This window comes from Prenolepis imparis, unplaced genomic scaffold (genome assembly GCF_030444845.1).
Source record: "Prenolepis imparis isolate NDT839.2.m4 unplaced genomic scaffold, iyPreImpa1.0 SCAF_4, whole genome shotgun sequence".
Classification (NCBI taxonomy): domain Eukaryota; kingdom Metazoa; phylum Arthropoda; class Insecta; order Hymenoptera; family Formicidae; genus Prenolepis; species Prenolepis imparis.
In genome coordinates this window covers 12,847,748-12,868,303 of record NW_028141162.1, presented here as the reverse complement: position 1 = coordinate 12,868,303, position 20,556 = coordinate 12,847,748, and the positions used below count along the sequence as shown (strand labels likewise).

At 32.3% G+C, this 20,556-nt stretch overlaps 1 protein-coding gene across 9 annotated transcripts; it reads left to right on the top strand.

Moving 5' to 3' along the window:
- Nucleotides 1-10,129: 10,129 nt before the first annotated feature.
- Nucleotides 10,130-20,533, top strand: LOC145935743 (uncharacterized). Of its 9 annotated transcripts, XR_014425264.1 has the most exons (7): nucleotides 10,130-10,271; nucleotides 10,992-11,173; nucleotides 13,093-13,251; nucleotides 13,336-15,157; nucleotides 16,635-16,905; nucleotides 17,828-18,262; nucleotides 20,329-20,533. XR_014425264.1 is itself a non-coding variant. In XM_083037330.1 (6 exons), exons 4-6 carry the CDS (start codon nucleotides 13,168-13,170, stop codon nucleotides 16,802-16,804), a joined length of 2,076 nt encoding a protein of 691 aa, XP_082893456.1. In that variant the 5' UTR covers nucleotides 11,032-11,173; nucleotides 11,924-12,068; nucleotides 12,639-12,727; nucleotides 13,093-13,167; the 3' UTR covers nucleotides 16,805-17,795. The 9 variants fall into 9 exon arrangements, 7 of the variants coding, with proteins under 7 accessions (XP_082893453.1, XP_082893451.1, XP_082893450.1 ...); XR_014425263.1 differs by lacking the exon at nucleotides 20,329-20,533 and having other exon boundaries at nucleotides 17,828-18,419; XM_083037330.1 differs by lacking the exons at nucleotides 10,130-10,271; nucleotides 17,828-18,262; nucleotides 20,329-20,533 and adding exons at nucleotides 11,924-12,068; nucleotides 12,639-12,727 and having other exon boundaries at nucleotides 11,032-11,173; nucleotides 16,635-17,795.
- The last annotated feature ends 23 nt before the right edge of the window (nucleotides 20,534-20,556 follow it).

The following is a 20,556-nucleotide window of genomic DNA, read 5'->3' as shown; positions in this document are numbered from 1 at the left end:
GCAGACAACAGCGTACAAACTTTTTCATTTGCTATACATAAATTAAGGATGCGTCGCACAGGGTCAGCAGTAAAAAATTATCGATTTCTATTATTTAAAGACGAGCCAAAAATTCATCGATTATACATTTGATTAGTACATTGATTACAGAATATTTTGGTACCATGCAGACACCAGCGTACAAATTTTTTAATACGATATACATAAAATAAGGATGCGTCGCACAGGATCCGCGTCAATAAAGTATCAATTTCTAATATTTTAAGACGAGCCAAAAATTCATCGATTGTATATTTAAATAGTACATTGATTACAGAATCTTTTGGTACCAAGCAGACAACAACGTACAAACTTTTTCATTTGCTATACATAAATTAAGGATGCGTCGCACAGGGTCAGCGGTAAAAAAGTATCGATTTCTAATATATTAAGACGAGCCAAAAATTCATCGATTGTACATTTAAATAGTACATTGATTACAGAATCTTTTGGTACCAAGCAGACAACAGCGTACAAACTTTTTCATTTGCTATACATAAATTAAGGATGCGTCGCACAGGGTCAGCGGTAAAAAAGTATCGATTTCTAATATATTAAGTCGAGCCAAAAATTCATCGATTGTATATTTAAATAGTACATTGATTACAGAATCTTTTGGTACCAAGCAGACAACAGCGTACAAACTTTTTCATTTGCTATACATAAATTAAGGATGCGTCGCACAAGGTCAGCGGTAAAAAAGTATCGATTTCTAATATATTAAGACGAGCCAAAAATTCATCGATTGTACATTTAAATAGTACATTGATTACAGAATCTTTTGGTACCAAGCAGACAACAGCGTACAAACTTTTTCATTTGCTATACATAAATTAAGGATGCGTCGCACAGGGTCAGCGGTAAAAAGGTATCGATTTCTATTATTTAAAGACGAGCCAAAAATTCATCGATTATACATTTGATTAGTACATTGATTACAGAATCTTTTGGTACCATGCAGACACCAGCGTACACATTTTTTAATACGATAAACATAAAATAAGAATGCGTCGCACAGGGTCCGCGTCAAAAAAGTATCAATTTCTATTATTTTAAGACGAGCCAAAAATTCATCGATTGTACATTTAAATAGTACATTGATTACAGAATCTTTTGGTACCAAGCAGACAACAGCGTACAAACTTTTTCATATGCTACACATAAATTAAGGATGCGTCGCATAGGGTCAGCGGTAAAAAAGTATCGATTTCTAATATTTTAAGACGAGCCAAAAATTCATCGATTGTACATTTAAATAGTACATTGATTACAGAATCTTTTGGTACCAAGCAGACAACAGCGTACAAACTTTTTCATTTGCTATACATAAATTAAGGATGCGTCGCACAGGGTCAGCGGTAAAAAAGAATGGATTTCTAATATATTAAGACGAGCCAAAAATTCATCGATTGTACATTTAAATAGTACATTGATTACAGAATCTTTTGGTACCAAGCAGACAACAGCGTACAAACTTTTTCATTTGCTATACATAAATTAAGGATGCGTCGCACAGGGTCAGCGGTAAAAAAGTATCGATTTCTAATATATTAAGACGAGCCAAAAATTCATCGATTGTACATTTAAATAGTACATTGATTACAGAATCTTTTGGTACCAAGCAGGCAACAGCGTACAAACTTTTTCATTTGCTATACATAAATTAAGGATGCGTCGCACAGGGTCAGCGGTAAAAAAGTATCGATTTCTAATATATTAAGTCGAGCCAAAAATTCATCGATTGTACATTTAAATAGTACATTGATTACAGAATCTTTTGGTACCAAGCAGACAACAGCGTACAAACTTTTTCATTTGCTATACATAAATTAAGGATGCGTCGCACAGGGTCAGCTGTAAAAAAGTATCGATTTCTAATATATTAAGACGAGCCAAAAATTCATCGATTGTACATTTAAATAGTACATTGATTACAGAATCTTTTGGTACCAAGCAGACAACAGCGTACAAACTTTTTCATTTGCTATACATAAATTAAGGATGCGTCGCACAGGGTCAGCGGTAAAAAGGTATCGATTTCTATTATTTAAAGACGAGCCAAAAATTCATCGATTATACATTTGACTAGTACATTGATTACAGAATCTTTTGGTACCATGCAGACACCAGCGTACAAATTTTTTAATATGATAAACATAAAATAAGGATGCGTCGACAGGGTCCGCGTCAAAAAAGAATCGATTTCTAATATATTAAGACGAGCCAAAAATTCATCGATTGTACATTTAAATAGTACATTGATTACAGAATCTTTTGGTACCAAGCAGACAACAGCGTACAAACTTTTTCATTTGCTATACATAAATTAAGGATGCGTCGCACAGGGTCAGCGGTAAAAAAGTATCGATTTCTATTATTTAAAGACGAGCCAAAAATTCATCGATTATACATTTGATTAGTACATTGATTACAGAATATTTTGGTACCATGCAGACACCAGCGTACAAATTTTTTAATACGATAAACATAAAATAAGGATGCGTCGCACAGGATCCGCGTCAATAAAGTATCGATTTCTAATATATTAAGACGAGCCAAAAATTCATCGATTGTACATTTAAATAGTACATTGATTACAGAATCTTTTGGTACCAAGCAGACAACAGCGTACAAACTTTTTCATTTGCTATACATAAATTAAGGATGCGTCGCACAGGGTCAGCGGTAAAAAAGTATCGATTTCTAATATATTAAGACGAGCCAAAAATTCATCGATTGTACATTTAAATAGTACATTGATTACAGAATCTTTTGGTACCAAGCAGACAACAGCGTACAAACTTTTTCATTTGCTATACATAAATTAAGGATGCGTCGCACAGGGTCAGCGGTAAAAAAGTATCGATTTCTAATATATTAAGACGAGCCAAAAATTCATCGATTGTACATTTAAATAGTACATTGATTACAGAATCTTTTGGTACCAAGCAGGCAACAGCGTACAAACTTTTTCATTTGCTATACATAAATTAAGGATGCGTCGCACAGGGTCAGCGGTAAAAAAGTATCGATTTCTAATATATTAAGTCGAGCCAAAAATTCATCGATTGTACATTTAAATAGTACATTGATTACAGAATCTTTTGGTACCAAGCAGACAACAGCGTACAAACTTTTTCATTTGCTATACATAAATTAAGGATGCGTCGCACAGGGTCAGCTGTAAAAAAGTATCGATTTCTAATATATTAAGACGAGCCAAAAATTCATCGATTGTACATTTAAATAGTACATTGATTACAGAATCTTTTGGTACCAAGCAGACAACAGCGTACAAACTTTTTCATTTGCTATACATAAATTAAGGATGCGTCGCACAGGGTCAGCGGTAAAAAGGTATCGATTTCTATTATTTAAAGACGAGCCAAAAATTCATCGATTATACATTTGACTAGTACATTGATTACAGAATCTTTTGGTACCATGCAGACACCAGCGTACAAATTTTTTAATATGATAAACATAAAATAAGGATGCGTCGACAGGGTCCGCGTCAAAAAAGAATCGATTTCTAATATATTAAGACGAGCCAAAAATTCATCGATTGTACATTTAAATAGTACATTGATTACAGAATCTTTTGGTACCAAGCAGACAACAGCGTACAAACTTTTTCATTTGCTATACATAAATTAAGGATGCGTCGCACAGGGTCAGCGGTAAAAAAGTATCGATTTCTATTATTTAAAGACGAGCCAAAAATTCATCGATTATACATTTGATTAGTACATTGATTACAGAATATTTTGGTACCATGCAGACACCAGCGTACAAATTTTTTAATACGATAAACATAAAATAAGGATGCGTCGCACAGGATTCGCGTCAATAAAGTATCGATTTCTAATATATTAAGACGAGCCAAAAATTCATCGATTGTACATTTAAATAGTACATTGATTACAGAATCTTTTGGTACCAAGCAGACAACAGCGTACAAAATTTTCATTTGCTATACATAAATTAAGGATGCATCGCACAGGGTCAGCGGTAAAAAAGTATCGATTTCTAATATATTAAGACGAGCCAAAAATTCATCGATTGTACATTTAAATAGTACATTGATTACAGAATCTTTTGGTACCAAGCAGACAACAGCGTACAAACTTTTTCATTTGCTATACATAAATTAAGGATGCGTCGCACAGGGTCAGCGGTAAAAAGGTATCGATTTCTATTATTTAAAGACGAACCAAAAATTCATCGATTATACATTTGATTAGTACATTGATTACAGAATCTTTTGGTACCATGCAGACACCAGCGTACACATTTTTTAATACGATAAACATAAAATAAGAATGCGTCGCACAGGGTCCGCGTCAAAAAAGTATCAATTTCTATTATTTTAAGACGAGCCAAAAATTCATCGATTGTACATTTAAATAGTACATTGATTACAGAATCTTTTGGTACCAAGCAGACAACAGCGTACAAACTTTTTCATTTGCTATACATAAATTAAGGATGCGTCGCATAGGGTCAGCGGTAAAAAAGTATCGATTTCTAATATTTTAAGACGAGCCAAAAATTCATCGATTGTACATTTAAATAGTACATTGATTACAGAATCTTTTGGTACCAAGCAGACAACAGCGTACAAACTTTATCATTTGCTATACATAAATTAAGAATGCATCGCACAGGGTCAGCGGTAAAAAAGTATCGATTTCTAATATATTAAGACGAGCCAAAAATTCATCGATTGTACATTTAAATAGTACATTGATTACAGAATCTTTTGGTACCAAGCAGACAACAGCGTACAAACTTTTTCATTTGCTATACATAAATTAAGGATGCGTCGCACAGGGTCAGCGGTAAAAAAGTATCGATTTCTAATATATTAAGACGAGCCAAAAATTCATCGATTGTACATTTAAATAGTACATTGATTACAGAATCTTTTGGTACCAAGCAGACAACAGCGTACAAACTTTTTTATTTGCTATACATAAATTATGGATGCGTCGCACAGGGTCAGCGGTAAAAAAGTATCGATTTCTAATATATTAAGACGAGCCAAAAATTCATCGATTGTACATTTAAATAGTACATTGATTACAGAATCTTTTGGTACCAAGCAGACAACAGCGTACAAACTTTTTCATTTGCTATACATAAATTAAGGATGCGTCGCACAGGGTCAGCGGTAAAAAAGTATTGATTTCTAATATATTAAGACGAGCCAAAAATTCATCGATTGTACATTTAAATAGTACATTGATTACAGAATCTTTTGGTACCAAGCAGACAACAGCGTACAAACTTTTTCATTTGCTATACATAAATTAAGGATGCGTCGCACAGGGTCAGCGGTAAAAAGGTATCGATTTCTATTATTTAAAGACGAGCCAAAAATTCATCGATTATACATTTGATTAGTACATTGATTACAGAATCTTTTGGTACCATGCAGACACCAGCGTACACATTTTTTAATACGATAAACATAAAATAAGAATGCGTCGCACAGGGTCCGCGTCAAAAAAGTATCAATTTCTATTATTTTAAGACGAGCCAAAAATTCATCGATTGTACATTTAAATAGTACATTGATTACAGAATCTTTTGGTACCAAGCAGACAACAGCGTACAAACTTTTTCATTTGCTATACATAAATTAAGGATGTGTCGCATAGGGTCAGCGGTAAAAAAGTATCGATTTCTAATATTTAAAGACGAGCCAAAAATTCATCGATTGTACATTTAAATAGTACATTGATTACAGAATCTTTTGGTACCAAGCAGACAACAGCGTACAAACTTTTTTATTTGCTATACATAAATTATGGATGCGTCGCACAGGGTCAGCGGTAAAAAAGTATCGATTTCTAATATATTAAGACGAGCCAAAAATTCATCGATTGTACATTTAAATAGTACATTGATTACAGAATCTTTTGGTACCAAGCAGACAACAGCGTACAAACTTTTTCATTTGCTATACATAAATTAAGGATGCGTCGCACAGGGTCAGCGGTAAAAAAGTATTGATTTCTAATATATTAAGACGAGCCAAAAATTCATCGATTGTACATTTAAATAGTACATTGATTACAGAATCTTTTGGTACCAAGCAGACAACAGCGTACAAACTTTTTCATTTGCTATACATAAATTAAGGATGCGTCGCACAGGGTCAGCGGTAAAAAGGTATCGATTTCTATTATTTAAAGACGAGCCAAAAATTCATCGATTATACATTTGATTAGTACATTGATTACAGAATCTTTTGGTACCATGCAGACACCAGCGTACACATTTTTTAATACGATAAACATAAAATAAGAATGCGTCGCACAGGGTCCGCGTCAAAAAAGTATCAATTTCTATTATTTTAAGACGAGCCAAAAATTCATCGATTGTACATTTAAATAGTACATTGATTACAGAATCTTTTGGTACCAAGCAGACAACAGCGTACAAACTTTTTCATTTGCTATACATAAATTAAGGATGTGTCGCATAGGGTCAGCGGTAAAAAAGTATCGATTTCTAATATTTAAAGACGAGCCAAAAATTCATCGATTGTACATTTAAATAGTACATTGATTACAGAATCTTTTGGTACCAAGCAGACAACAGCGTACAAACTTTTTCATTTGCTATACATAAATTAAGGATGCGTCGCACAGGGTCAGCGGTAAAAAAATATCTATTTCTATTATTTAAAGACGAGCCAAAAATTCATCGATTATACATTTGATTAGTACATTGATTACAGAATATTTTGGTACCATGCAGACACCAGCGTACAAATTTTTTAATACGATAAACATAAAATAAGGATGCTTCGCACAGGATCCGCGTCAATAAAGTATCAATTTCTAATATTTTAAGACGAGCCAAAAATTCATCGATTGTACATTTAAATAGTACATTGATTACAGAATCTTTTGGTACCAAGCAGACAACAGCGTACAAACTTTTTCATTTGCTATACATAAATTAAGGATGCGTCGCACAGGGTCAGCGGTAAAAAAGTATCGATTTCTAATATATTAAGACGAGCCAAAAATTCATCGATTGTACATTTAAATAGTACATTGATTACAGAATCTTTTGGTACCAAGCAGACAACAGCGTACAAACTTTTTTATTTGCTATACATAAATTATGGATGCGTGCACAGGGTCAGCGGTAAAAAAGTATCGATTTCTAATATTTTAAGACGAGCCAAAAATTCATCGATTATACATTTTAATAGTACATTGATTACAGAATCTTTTCGTACCAAACAGACACCAGCGTACAAATTTTTTAACTTGATATACATAAAATAAGGATGCGTCGCATAGGGTCAGCGGTAAAAAAGTATCGATTTCTAATATTTTAAGACAGGCCAAAAATTCATCGATTATACATTTTAATAGTACATTGATTACAGAATCTTTTGGTACCACGCAGAAACCAGCGTACAAATTTTTTAAAACGATAAACAAAAATAAGTATGCGTCGCACAGGGTCCGCGTCAAAAAAGTATCAAGTTCTAATATTTTAAGACGAGCCAAAAATTCATCGATTATACATTTTAATAGTACATAGATTACAGAATCTTTTGGTACCATGCAGACACCAGCGTACAAATTTTTTAATACGATAAACATAAAATAAGGATGCGTCGCACAGGGTCCGCGTCAAAAAAGTATCGATTTCTAATATTTTAAGACGAGCCAAAAATTCATCGATTATACATTTTAATAGTACATTTATTACAGAATCTTTTGTTACCATGCAGACACCAGCGTACAAATTTTTTAACTTGATATACATAAAATAAGGTTGCGTCGCATAGGGTCAGCGGTAAAAAAGTATCGATTTCTAATATTTTAAGACGAGCCAAAAATTCATCGTTTATACATTTTAATAGTACATAGATTACAGAATCTTTTGGTACCATGCAGACACCAGCGTACAAATTTTTTAATACGATAAACAAAATAAGGATGCGTCGCATAGGATCAGCAGAAAAAAGTATCGATTTCCAATATTTTAAGACGAGCCAAAAATTCCTCGATTATACATTTTAATAGTACATTGATTACAGAATCATTTGGTACCAAGCAGACACCAGCGTACAAACTTTTTCATATGCTAAACAAAAATAAGTATGCGTCGCACAGGGTCCGCGTCAAAAAAGTATCAAGTTCTAATATTTTAAGACGAGCCAAAAATTCATCGATTATACATTTTAATAGTACATAGATTACAGAATCTTTTGGTACCATGCAGACACCAGCGTACAAATTTTTTAATACGATAAACATAAAATAAGGATGCGTCGCACAGGGTCCGCGTCAAAAAAGTATCGATTTCTAATATTTTTAGACGAGCCAAAAATTCATCGATTATACATTTTAATAGTACATTGATTACAGAATCATTTGGTACCAAACAGACACCAGCGTACAAATTTTTTAATATGATAAACATAAAATAAGAATGCGTCGCATAGGGTCAGCGGTAAAAAAGTATCGATTTCTAATATTTTAAGACGAGCCAAAAATTCATCGATTATACATTTTAATAGTACATTGATTACAGAATCATTTGGTACCAAACAGACACCAACGTACAAATTTTTTAATATGATAAACATAAAATAAGGATGCGTCGCATAGGGTCAGCGGTAAAAAAGTATCGATTTCTAATATTTTAAGACGAGCCAAAAATTCATCGTTTATACATTTTAATAGTACATAGATTACAGTATCTTTTGGTACCATGCAGACACCAGCGTACAAATTTTTTAATACGATAAACAAAATAAGGATGCGTCGCATAGGGTCAGCGGTAAAAAAGTATCGATTTCTAATATTTTAAGACGAGCCAAAAATTCATCGATTATACATTTTAATAGTACATTGATTACAAAATCTTTTGGTACCATGCAGACACCAGCGTACAAATTTTTTAATACGATAAACATAAAATAAGGATGCGTCGCACAGGGTCCGCGTCAAAAAAGTATCAATTTCTAATATTTTAAGACGAGCCAAAAATTCATTATAATGTTAATTTGCTAATTAATTTTTAAAATAAGAATATAACATTTTATATAATAATGTTTTAAATAATGTATATTATAATTCCTTAAACTCGATTAATATTTATGACAGCTATCAGCTGATATCTGTCAAAAAATAGTAATCTCAGATAAAGCATTATAACATATTATTTATAAAATTATTATTTTAATTTTTATAACATATTTTTATTTTAAAATTTAATTAGCAATCTAATGCTTTAATAATCTGATTTCTGTCAAAAAATATTAATCAGGTTTAAACAAACTTTATATAAAAACATCATTTTTTTTTATATTAAATCGAAGAATGGCGTAGCGCGCGCTTGTTTTTCTAGTTCTTTTTTAAAAAAGACATAAGTCGATTCTCGCAAGTATTGTTGCCTCTTTTCCGCGAAAATATTAATCAAGTTTAAAGTATTATAACTTATTATTTAAAACATATTGTTATTTTATTTAATTTTATTTTGGACTAACTGTCAAACTGCTAACTGCTAACCCTCGCGATGACAGCCTTTCGATGCTACGAATATAACACACAACGCAAATCGACAGAGAGCCAATCAGCATTGCGGAAAAGAGGCAACAATACACTTCGAGACTTTCGAGATGACTTCGATACATTCGAGTGGACTGCGATACATTCGAGAATCGACTTAACATGCCTTTTTTAAAGAAAGGATATAGTTCACGCGCCGTTAATACAAGTAAATTTCACATTTGAAACATAAGGCGACCTCTGGCGAGATAGAAAACAACTCGACGGAATCGACATTACCTAAATTACCGACATCGCTTCGACAATTGACGCATGCGCGGTCCAAACTCCCGCGCATGCGCACACTCGCCCATCTACTATTCTTATTTATACTGCGCTTTCTTGGCTGACGCGATCATCGGGGTTCGGGGTGCAAGTCAAATCGCGAGGCCAATGTCGTGTAAGGCCGTCGGTTTTGCTAATCAACGATCTCGCCGGCCTTTCATGAGCCTTGACGGCGGGGTACGTGAGAATAAGCGACATTTCTGCCGACGATCGACGACGAGCGACCGTATGCGTCCGCATCATCAACGACGTTACAACGAACGCGTCTCATCTCTACGATCTATGTCTGACCGCGGGAAGGACGCTGCTGCTGCTTCCCGATCGCAGGTGCGCACGTCGACGACGATCACGTTGCTACCGGTGAGTACCAGAATGTTCCCGAGATCTCCCGATCTCGCCAACTGACAAATTCAATCCTAACGACTGTATGAAGAGAGAGAAAGGTGCCTTTTACTTCGACAAACGCGTACTTTCTATTGTCAAACAGTAGCGATCGTACTTTCATATTTCATATTCTGGCATCGCTGCGAAAATCTGTAAATCTAGCGTTGAAATTACAATTATCCTTATTATTGGGATGTCTTATTATTTTTGCTTGAAAGTGATTTGAACGCACGTTCAATCATCCGAAGAACCACTCGCATATTTGAGATAAAAGAGACTAAAAGTGATTTGATATATTTATAACTAACACAAATTCAGATATCTTCAAAGCTGAGGTATTTCAAAGTCAGAAACTCTTCAATAATTTGTAAAAGAAATAACCATTTGTTTTTTTATATGTACCTTGATTTAGTATGCATGTATATATTTGAATTCAAAACCAGAATTTACCATTTATTCCAATCTATCTGATACACAAGATGTCTACCTCTGTCAAAGTTTATTTTAGGCATATACTGTCTAGCGAATTTCATGTTGATTTTTCGTTTCTCATACATATTATGTGTAATATATTATTGACAATTTTCAAAATACTTTTTAAAACAGAATTTCTCTTTAATAAATAAAATTGTAGAAATCTGATATATTTCTTAATATGAATCTCTTTTCAATATGAATGTCATATTTCTTTTATAGTAGCCATGGTTGAGATACCAAAGGATTGTGTCCTGCAGTGGGCTGGCCATGCGGGATATATTACAGAGAGATTCAGTGGTCTGTTGGCACGTCAGGCTCTAGTCGATGTCACATTGATCTGCGATGAACAAAAACTACGTGTTCACAAGCTGGTTTTAGCTTCGAATAGTATATACTTTGAGGTATGTATGCAAATATTATAATAAATTGTTTAAATGTTATAATAAAGTATAATAAAGTACATATTCTTTACCATTTCGTTAATCTACTTAAGACAACTATGTAATATATATGTTCTAAAAATCTTATATTGATTCAACCATTTATGTGTTTAAATTTTATTTGTTTGTTGTCGTAGCAATATTTGTATTCTTTTTAATTTGTCAAAGCAATATAATCTAATAAATATTTCCTTATATTGTACATTAATATTTATACATTCTAAATACTTTATATCTTAAATAAAATTAAATGAAAACAGGTTATTTTCCTCAATGTCTTTCTGAATTAAAGATTTATTAGACTTTGTAATTTATAATTGATAATTCCAAATATGTGTATGCGTGTGTGTGTGTGTGCGTGTGTATGTTTACAAATTATATATTTTATAACCTGCTTTTATCATTTTCTTATCATCAAATATATTTAAGAATTATCGAGGGAGGGAGGATATTCGACTATTCATAAAATATTTTACAAGATTTTACAAGTATTATATTATGAAAGAAATATAATGTGTATTAACAAAAATATAACTGTAATATATATATAACTATAAAGACAGTTTGAGGAAAATCTTTTTAATATTTCACAGAGACAACGATAGTAATTTATTCACTGACACTCATTGTAACAAAAAATTATTTCATATTAAATTTATTAAAAAATATATTATTGATTAATACTTCGATTTGCATCTCTTTTCCTTACAGATCTGCTGATGACTGAGCTATATTATTGAAATTTTATTAAATAAACTTTTAAAGATGTCCTATTTTCTCTTTTAAAATTATTTAATATTATTTATCTATAGAATTTATTGATAAAAAGGACATTTTATTTGCTCAATGAAGCAAGGTAATGATTAATTTGAAATTATTTCTTTATATTTATACTTATTCTTTTAATGTAATGAATAAGATTCTTTAACTTATTTTGAAAAATTTCTTTCTTATTCCTTAATTTTAAAAAATGTGTTTTATTATTTATATATATATATATATATATATATATATATATATATACATATATATAAAAGTAATATTTTTTTGTATATTAATTATAAGTTAATTATTAAAATATAAGTTATAGTAAGTTAATTATTAAAATATAAATATGTATATAATTACAAACACACTATGTGTTACTTCAGAAGTTTCTAATAATTATTATTTTAAGCTCTTAAGCAAAAACTCTTTGATATATTTTTTACTGAAATGTCTGCCGCACATTTGTTCTGGTCGTTTTTCTATATTTATAAAAAAAATATTTTGAATCTTTTTGTCTGATATAGTATAAACTAATAGGAAAAAAAGACATTTTTTATTTTTATCTCAAAATCGTGGGAAGTATAATGTACTTATGGTAGAACAATTTTGCAGGGATAATATAAAAAATATATAAACTAAAGAAAGTCTTGTATATCAGAATTTCAGTAGTTCTTAACAAACATTTGAAGAAACCAAGTTTGCGGGGAATACTTTTCATGCAACTTTTGAAGAACAGTCCTTAGAAAGGTATTGAATAACTAATTCATATGATCTAAAAGGGTAGTAAAGTGTGTACACTCGGGTGTCTCTGTCTTTTCAAAAAGTGCAGTTATTATTTTCATATCAATATTATAAGGTAGATAGAAACATATTGCCTGCATGATATCATTATCTTTCTGTATGCAACTTAATAAGTCATTGTTGAACAAAATAATAATATTCAACAGTTTTGGCAATTTGCATTTTAAATACATATATATAATAAGCAGATATATTGAAATAATATTTAAGAATATATAAACATTTTTCTTCTGTACAACTTCTCACTCTTCAACTGTCTCCATTCTCTTCGTTCAATATTTCTTATGATGTTCTGTTCTGTTTTACTATAGGAAATACTGCAACAAGACTTGGGGCAAGAACCAATTATACTTTTGCATGACTTGGACTTTGAAATTTTGAAGGCCATGGTCGAATTCATGTATTGTGGAGAAACTACGATATCTCATCAGCATTTGTCATCTTTACATACTGCGGCACAAATTTTTAAGGTAATTTAATTGTATCTAAGCAACATAATGCATACAACCAGTTTCATAGTATATAAAATTAATGTATTCCTTATTTTTTTCCAGGTTAAAGAATTGGTATCTGTGATTGATACTATTGTCGGTTCAAAAAAGATTTTGGACGACTATGGAAAATGTCTGAAGCAGCAGAGAGAAGATTGTAATTTAAAAGTTGCAAATGATTTGCTTATGGAAAATGATTATGTCTGTGTTAAATGTGATAAACTAATAAGTATGGACGAGAATATCTGTACTGGTAACAATAATAACGACGTAAGCTCAGTCAAGAATCAATCTTTCGAGAACGAAATGACTGAAGCTACTGAGCACGATGTAGAGCACACTTTATACGAAGAATCGGACGTGATTGATGCCAACAAGGAAGATGTGGATACTCCGTTCTCAAACTCTGATGTAGATATAAGTATGCATAGCGATACTACTGATACTGTATCTATGCACGTAAGTAAGATAAACGAAGTACAAACAAGGTGCACGAGCAGCAATAGAGATGAAACGTACTGTAACAGTCTCGATTTAAAACCTATCTTATATGAGCAATGCTGTGATTTTTCCTGTGTAAATGAACGCGATCAATCCTCTATTTCTACACTATCGCAATCTTGCCTTCCACAAGTCGAAAGCGATTTGGAACACTGTTCCGGGAGTAGCACAGATGTTCCTAGCATAGTAGGGAAATGCGTCAAGGTTTATACACCCAAGAGACGCAAATCCATTGACGAGATCCGCAATAAGCTTGTATATACGCAATGCAATTTAGTGCCAACCCCACCGCATTCTACAGATTCCATAGATTTACTAGACGAGCCGTCCGCTAACGATTTACCAGTTACTTTATTAACGTCTTTAGATATGGAGAGTGCCGAATATATCTTGAGCTTAAGCACAGAAAGCATACAATCGATAGTAGGTGGTACTATAAGCGATCAACATACAGTGATCGGATGTAGAGAAATAAATCCAGAAGAAGACGAAATCGATAAGCGATTGAATACTCCAACGAGTGACACGGATTGCACGAAGCCAGTCCTAAGACGGAGCACGCGACTTAATCAACAAGAGAGCGATGAAGTTGTGAATAATGGCTTCTCTTCAGGAACCTTCGCGGGAACCGAGAAACCGTTCAAAAAAGGTAATTCTCCCAATAGAACGGAATCGTACGCGAAAGCGAAACGCAAAGGAAAGGAGGATCGTAAAGTGCCGGATCACAGCACGATCGCAAGTTCGGTGCAATCCAACAAGAAGAATCCCAACAGCAGGAAGAATAATTCGAAGTTGATGGTGAGAAAAAGTAACAAGTCTGCATGTACAATGGCCAGTAGTAAGGAGAAAGAAGAGTCGAGACCGAGGGAAGAGGGAAAATCGAAGACTAATAACAAATTTAAAGCTGATACGGAAAGATTAACGTCGTCGGATCAACACTCCATTGTTTCGTTCAAATCCAATACATGCGAGTGCATAAATCGCGCCTTATGGGGTGATATGTCCGACACGTTAGACTGTTGGGAAAGCGAGATAGACTTGCACGCATACCCATCCAACACCGAGATCCCCTTCGCTGTTGGCTTACTACCTCTACGAACCGCCTTGGAGAAGATGCAGGCGATGCCGGATTATCAACCGCGCAAAACACGTTCGTCAGTTGCCCCGTTAAAACAAGATGCAGCTAATAGCCAGAAGCGGAAAAACTGCACGCCCTTAGACATTATAATACCGTCGAAAAAGCAAAATGGCAATAACAGTGACGAGAGCCCGAACACCGTGTATCACATAGAGATACGAACAGCATCGTCGCAGTGCGTAAAGAGTCGTAAACGGTTCCTTCCAGATTCGATTACAAGCCTGCCGGCGACTAACATAGCAAATGGTAAGTAATACATGTGTGATTCAGGTTAAAAATTCGCAATAAAATCTGTCAGAGTTCAAATATTTTCAAAAACGTATTTTGAGTATGGTGTTAACACATTCTCGCAAATAAGACAGCAAAAAAATTGAAATAATAGTCTCTCGAGTTTATTTTTAAGTTTACATTGCGAGAATATTTAAAATGGATATTGAAGATTGAATATTTATTTCCCTCGCCATATATTTAGAGTCCATTTGTAACATTTATAATATCATATATGTCGCAATTTGTACACTGAGAGAAAAGTAATCTTATATAAATGTAAATAGAAATATTTTTACGTACATTGTTGCACAAACAAATGTTTCTCGCGATTTCGGCTACGTATATTATACTTGTAAAAAGAATTGTATCTCTTAAGCCGTTTATATATTATATGTACGTAATTTCATATTTTTGATAACTTTAATTTAATTGTAATTAGTTTTAAGTCTTATTTGCAATTGAGTAGGATAATAGAAGAACTATATAATATTCTTGTTATACTTCTCAACAAAGTTTCAACTAAATACTGTTTCTTTTTTTTTCTTTAATATTCGTAATAGGTTCAAGAACGTATTGTGAATACGATTGCTTTATTTCAATTTAGTATGATTGTTTTTAATTTAACATAATTTATTTCTCAACATATTACACACAGGATTTGGAAACGATATCACATTTATAAAAAACAATGATAATCTATTTTTATAAATTTTTGTTCTTTAATTAGACACTTTTTTACGTTAGAAAGCAATTTTATAAGACCTTATATTTTTATCAGTATAGCAACAATAACATTTCGAAAAAATCTCGTGAGTTATCTTAGCATATAATTTAACATGAATTTAGTATAATGAATAGAAAGTAATTTATATGGAATATATAGCAGAATATTGTAGCGATAATTTATCGTTTTAGTATCAAGTATTTCTTATGATCTTTTTTCTTAAAAAATGTGTCTTTTAACTTCAAATAAACAATTATATAGGCAACTAACTCGAAATAAGGAAAATGTGCTGTATGCACGGAAACAAAGCTCCTATATGTGTTTCAAAAGCTGCATTGTAAAACTGCGCGTTTTTAATGTTAAATGTACTTGCAAAAGAAAATTTATCAGACGTAATTTAGAAATTGTACAATTATCTCTCGTTTTTTGTACACTTAGCTACAGTATTCTTAGAATTAAACAGTCACTGCTCAATGTAAAGGGATTGTTTATCCATATAATAACAATCACAAGTAGTGTTGAAATATAACATGAATGTGTACATATACATACATACATATATATTTTTTCACAATAAATTTTTTTGATGGAATTTGCAATTTTCGTGATCTGTTGATGTATCTAAAAAATACTAACTATTTACAGTATAAAAACTTTAATATTAAATATATCCTCATTATAGTTATATGCTAATGCTAATGTTACATAATCTTATGCTTCTAAATGTAGGTGAAATTGAAGGAGCACACATAGATAGCGTACTGCAACTACACGATATACACATGGTCTTGACACTGCGCAGGAAGATAGAGATTAAAGAAAGAAACACAGCAGTTTCTATTTTTAGCTGCGTAATTTCATTGGACGCACGAATACGACGAATCTATATGCAACTATAGACGGCGATCTTTATTAGTGTACACGTATTTACTTGTTTCTTAGGTCAACCCAGAAGAAAGATCAGGCTCGATATCACGCGCACATATTGAAAATTGATTAGGTACATGAATGAACACAAATATTACACACGGACTCCGATCCACGTATTTGATTCACATTTACCTCAAAATCTGGTTATTAGATTATGCATGTTTTGTGTATAATACTGTAAAAAATATAATTTTTTCTCACGGAACGAAGTATCAAAAAATAAGTAAAAAAATTATCGCAGCTTTACTATATAATATTAATACAATATACTTATGCAGAATATAAATTCAAAATTTATAGATAAAAATGGTTCACCATAGTATATAATAATAGCCAGATTATTAGACAAATTGTACTAATTTAAATGAATTTTTTTATCAAGTCAGCGAGAAAGAAAAAAAGATATTACACGTGTTTTACTTTTTTTCCTCGTGTCTAAGCACATCGTGCGATAAATTCCTCTCGTTAAGGTATATAAATAACAGCCCCTAGAACTAGTAAACTATTCAAGCTCGGTAACACCACGTAATAATCGAACTCATTAATCGGGAGATTTTGGTCAATAAGATTTTACTATGCAAAACTGATTCACAAGATAAACTGCATAAATTGTTACGTTTCTATAAATACGTAATTTCTTTGTAAAAAAAGATATGTCAAATTTGATAGAGAAATTTAATTTTATAAAGTCGCGTGTGTGAATATAAATTTCATCAGTACACACAGGTCTCTCTTACATCTGTTGCCATTTTATATAATTATATTTTATATGGTGTTATACAGCAATTAATATTAAAATCGAAAATGCCACGTGTCTTATAATTTTGTCAAAAATTATAATCTTGTACACAATCTCTCGCTTCGATCGCCGATAAATAATTTATTGGGAGATTCAATAATTACGCAATTTCACGCTCAGACCTTTAGGTCCGGTTCTATCAATGTCAGTTAACAAGCTTGTCATAATTAATTGAACTGTCTATCACTTTCAGTATTACAATCAGCCTGTTACGTAGATATTACTACGACCTAGAAATGGGAAATCAGGTTTAACCAGACGAGAGAAATAATCAGTTGAATCGGTTATCTTCCAATGTCAAACGGGCCGAGAATACGGGCCAACGCGTTCACCACGGATTAGCGCCGAGGAGGAGGACGAGCTCGACGAGGTCGACGCAGCAGCGCAGCCACGATGCAATCAATGAGCGCATATTGATCTCAACCTTTCGCAGAATCTAACACCTGCAGAGAGGCGGATCACCCTACGCGAACGGAGAGACGCGATCATCTCGGAGCTCTGGAATCTTGCTGGACACTCTCTTCGAAGACTCTTGACCCATCGGAGATGGGAATTCGCGTAAATCAAACGAGACACGAGTGAAACGTTCTCTGTCTCCCCCTCTCTTTTTTTACGATTTAATAAAACGGTAAAGATGCAAAAATTTTCGACAATTATGTATGCATGTGTACGAATAATCTGATTTTTTATTTCAATATTGAAATATAAATTTATTTAATGTTTATTTCGCTAGGTTTTTAGATCTAGAAACGATGATGCCCAGTATAAGATAAGATTGCGCTCATTATTGATAAAAGTTTGAATTTTATTTATTTATCTTTTAAAACTATGATAGCATTCGATATTTAGTTTTCTATATTTAAAAAAATCAATATATACTATATATATTTATACAGTTTGGCTATATTAATCTTCTATGTATTAAACACGATGATATTATGAAATGAAAAGAATTAATAATATAAAAAAATAATTCATTACAAAGTGTAATAACATGTGTTAGACGAATTAATGATTAGACTGAATGGCATAATTAATTTGTAATGAACGTATAGCTTTTTATTTCGAAAAATACTTTTACAAAATCAAAACATTCTTATCTTTCTACCGCTTTCGTTTAATCCTTTTATTTATATCGATAGAAGCAGTTTACATTCACACCTAGTGCCAAAACAGATTTTCTGTGCCAAATTATAGTTTCTAACTACTGACGCAACACCTGACGCAATTGTGCTTGACATTTCTTGTAACAATAAATGACACGAACAATTTTGTTGTTTTCAGAAAATATAATTGAATTGATCTTGAAATATTCGCTTTCATATCGATTCGATATTACATACAATGTGTTATCAATATTTTATTTTTTATTACAAAAATGTTGACTATGCATAAAAAAAACTTGATTTAATTTGTTGACAGAATTTTAAATAGAAATAGAAATAAATTCGAGTCGCTTACGACAAGATAATAAATTTATTTACTCTAATTTTGTTGGAACGAATAAATGTGGAAAGATAAGATTGTTGATGTTTCGATTGTTCACCTTCACGACTCTTTCAAATCAATGAATGCGCAATCACACATGCTGATAATTTTTATTTCGTCGACGCAGTCACGACACTCTAAAATTTGCATTTGCAATAAAATTTGAAATTAAAATAAAAGTTCTGATTATAAAAGCTTCAACACATGTTGTATCTAGATAAAGTGTAATATCTTATATTGCATTTATGAAAACATGCGTTTTTATGTAATGCATGTACAAATAATATATATATATATATATTGTAATATATGAGACTTGATATTTATTGACGATTGAGACAAACATATTGAGAATTTAATTAGAAGTTTCCAATAATTTTGATTTTATATAGCGCTTATATACTTAAACTTCCTAATGAATATATTTGCGATTATTTTAATGTGCTAATAATTGTTAAATATTATATTTGAACTATGTATTATATCTATTTTAAAATTGCGTCTTATATTATTGCAAGTGACTGCTGCTTGCATAGTGCAGTTGCAATGCTTAAATATCCATAAATAAAATATTATAGAATACATTATTAGAGATGTCATTAATGTTTTTCAAAATTATATGCATTGTCAGATCGTCTATGAATAGCAATATATCATGATTGTCGGTTGAAAAAAAACCGGCATTTTTATCTAAACAAATTTGACAGCTGTCACAACTTCATTTAAATAATTTTATTTTTGAGAATAATTAACTCCTAGGAGATAATACAATTCTTTTATCGTTTAGTCTAACATCTGATTTTAATCTCTATATTAATTATTTATCGAAAGCAGGGTCGAAAATTTTGTAAGCTAAAGTATTGAGATATTAATGCATAAAATAAAAATGTGACAATTGCGTGTCAATTTGTCATTCATTGTCGCGGTTTCTTCTAGAATCAACAGTCATGATTCAAGAATATCTAGATCACCGTGCTCTTGATGCAAAAATGCACGGCAATTTTTGAACCAACAGTCATGGTTCACGAATAATTTAGACCCTATAACGTTCGATTCGAAAATGCCCGGAAGTGGAAGACAATGACGCACATTTCCCAATATAATAGATAGTCATCTAATAATTGATTTCAACGACGTTCTTATAAACGTCACTCGAGAGATATGAATATATTTTAGATAATATTATTCTCGTTAATAATATTTCAGATGATGGACGACGACGTTATGCAAAAAGACCACGTTTGAACGCTCCGAAAAATGGCGCGCTTCGCCTACGTTCTACGTCACGGCGGTTTGACAGTTGGCAACGCGATGGTCGCGCTAGCAGTTCGGATTGGCCGCTTCGAAAGTAGTGCCCGACATATGTCTCGTTTCCCGCCTCCGGTACGGCTTGTGTTGTGTTGTGCGTGAAGAGCGAAGGAGGAGGGACAGGGC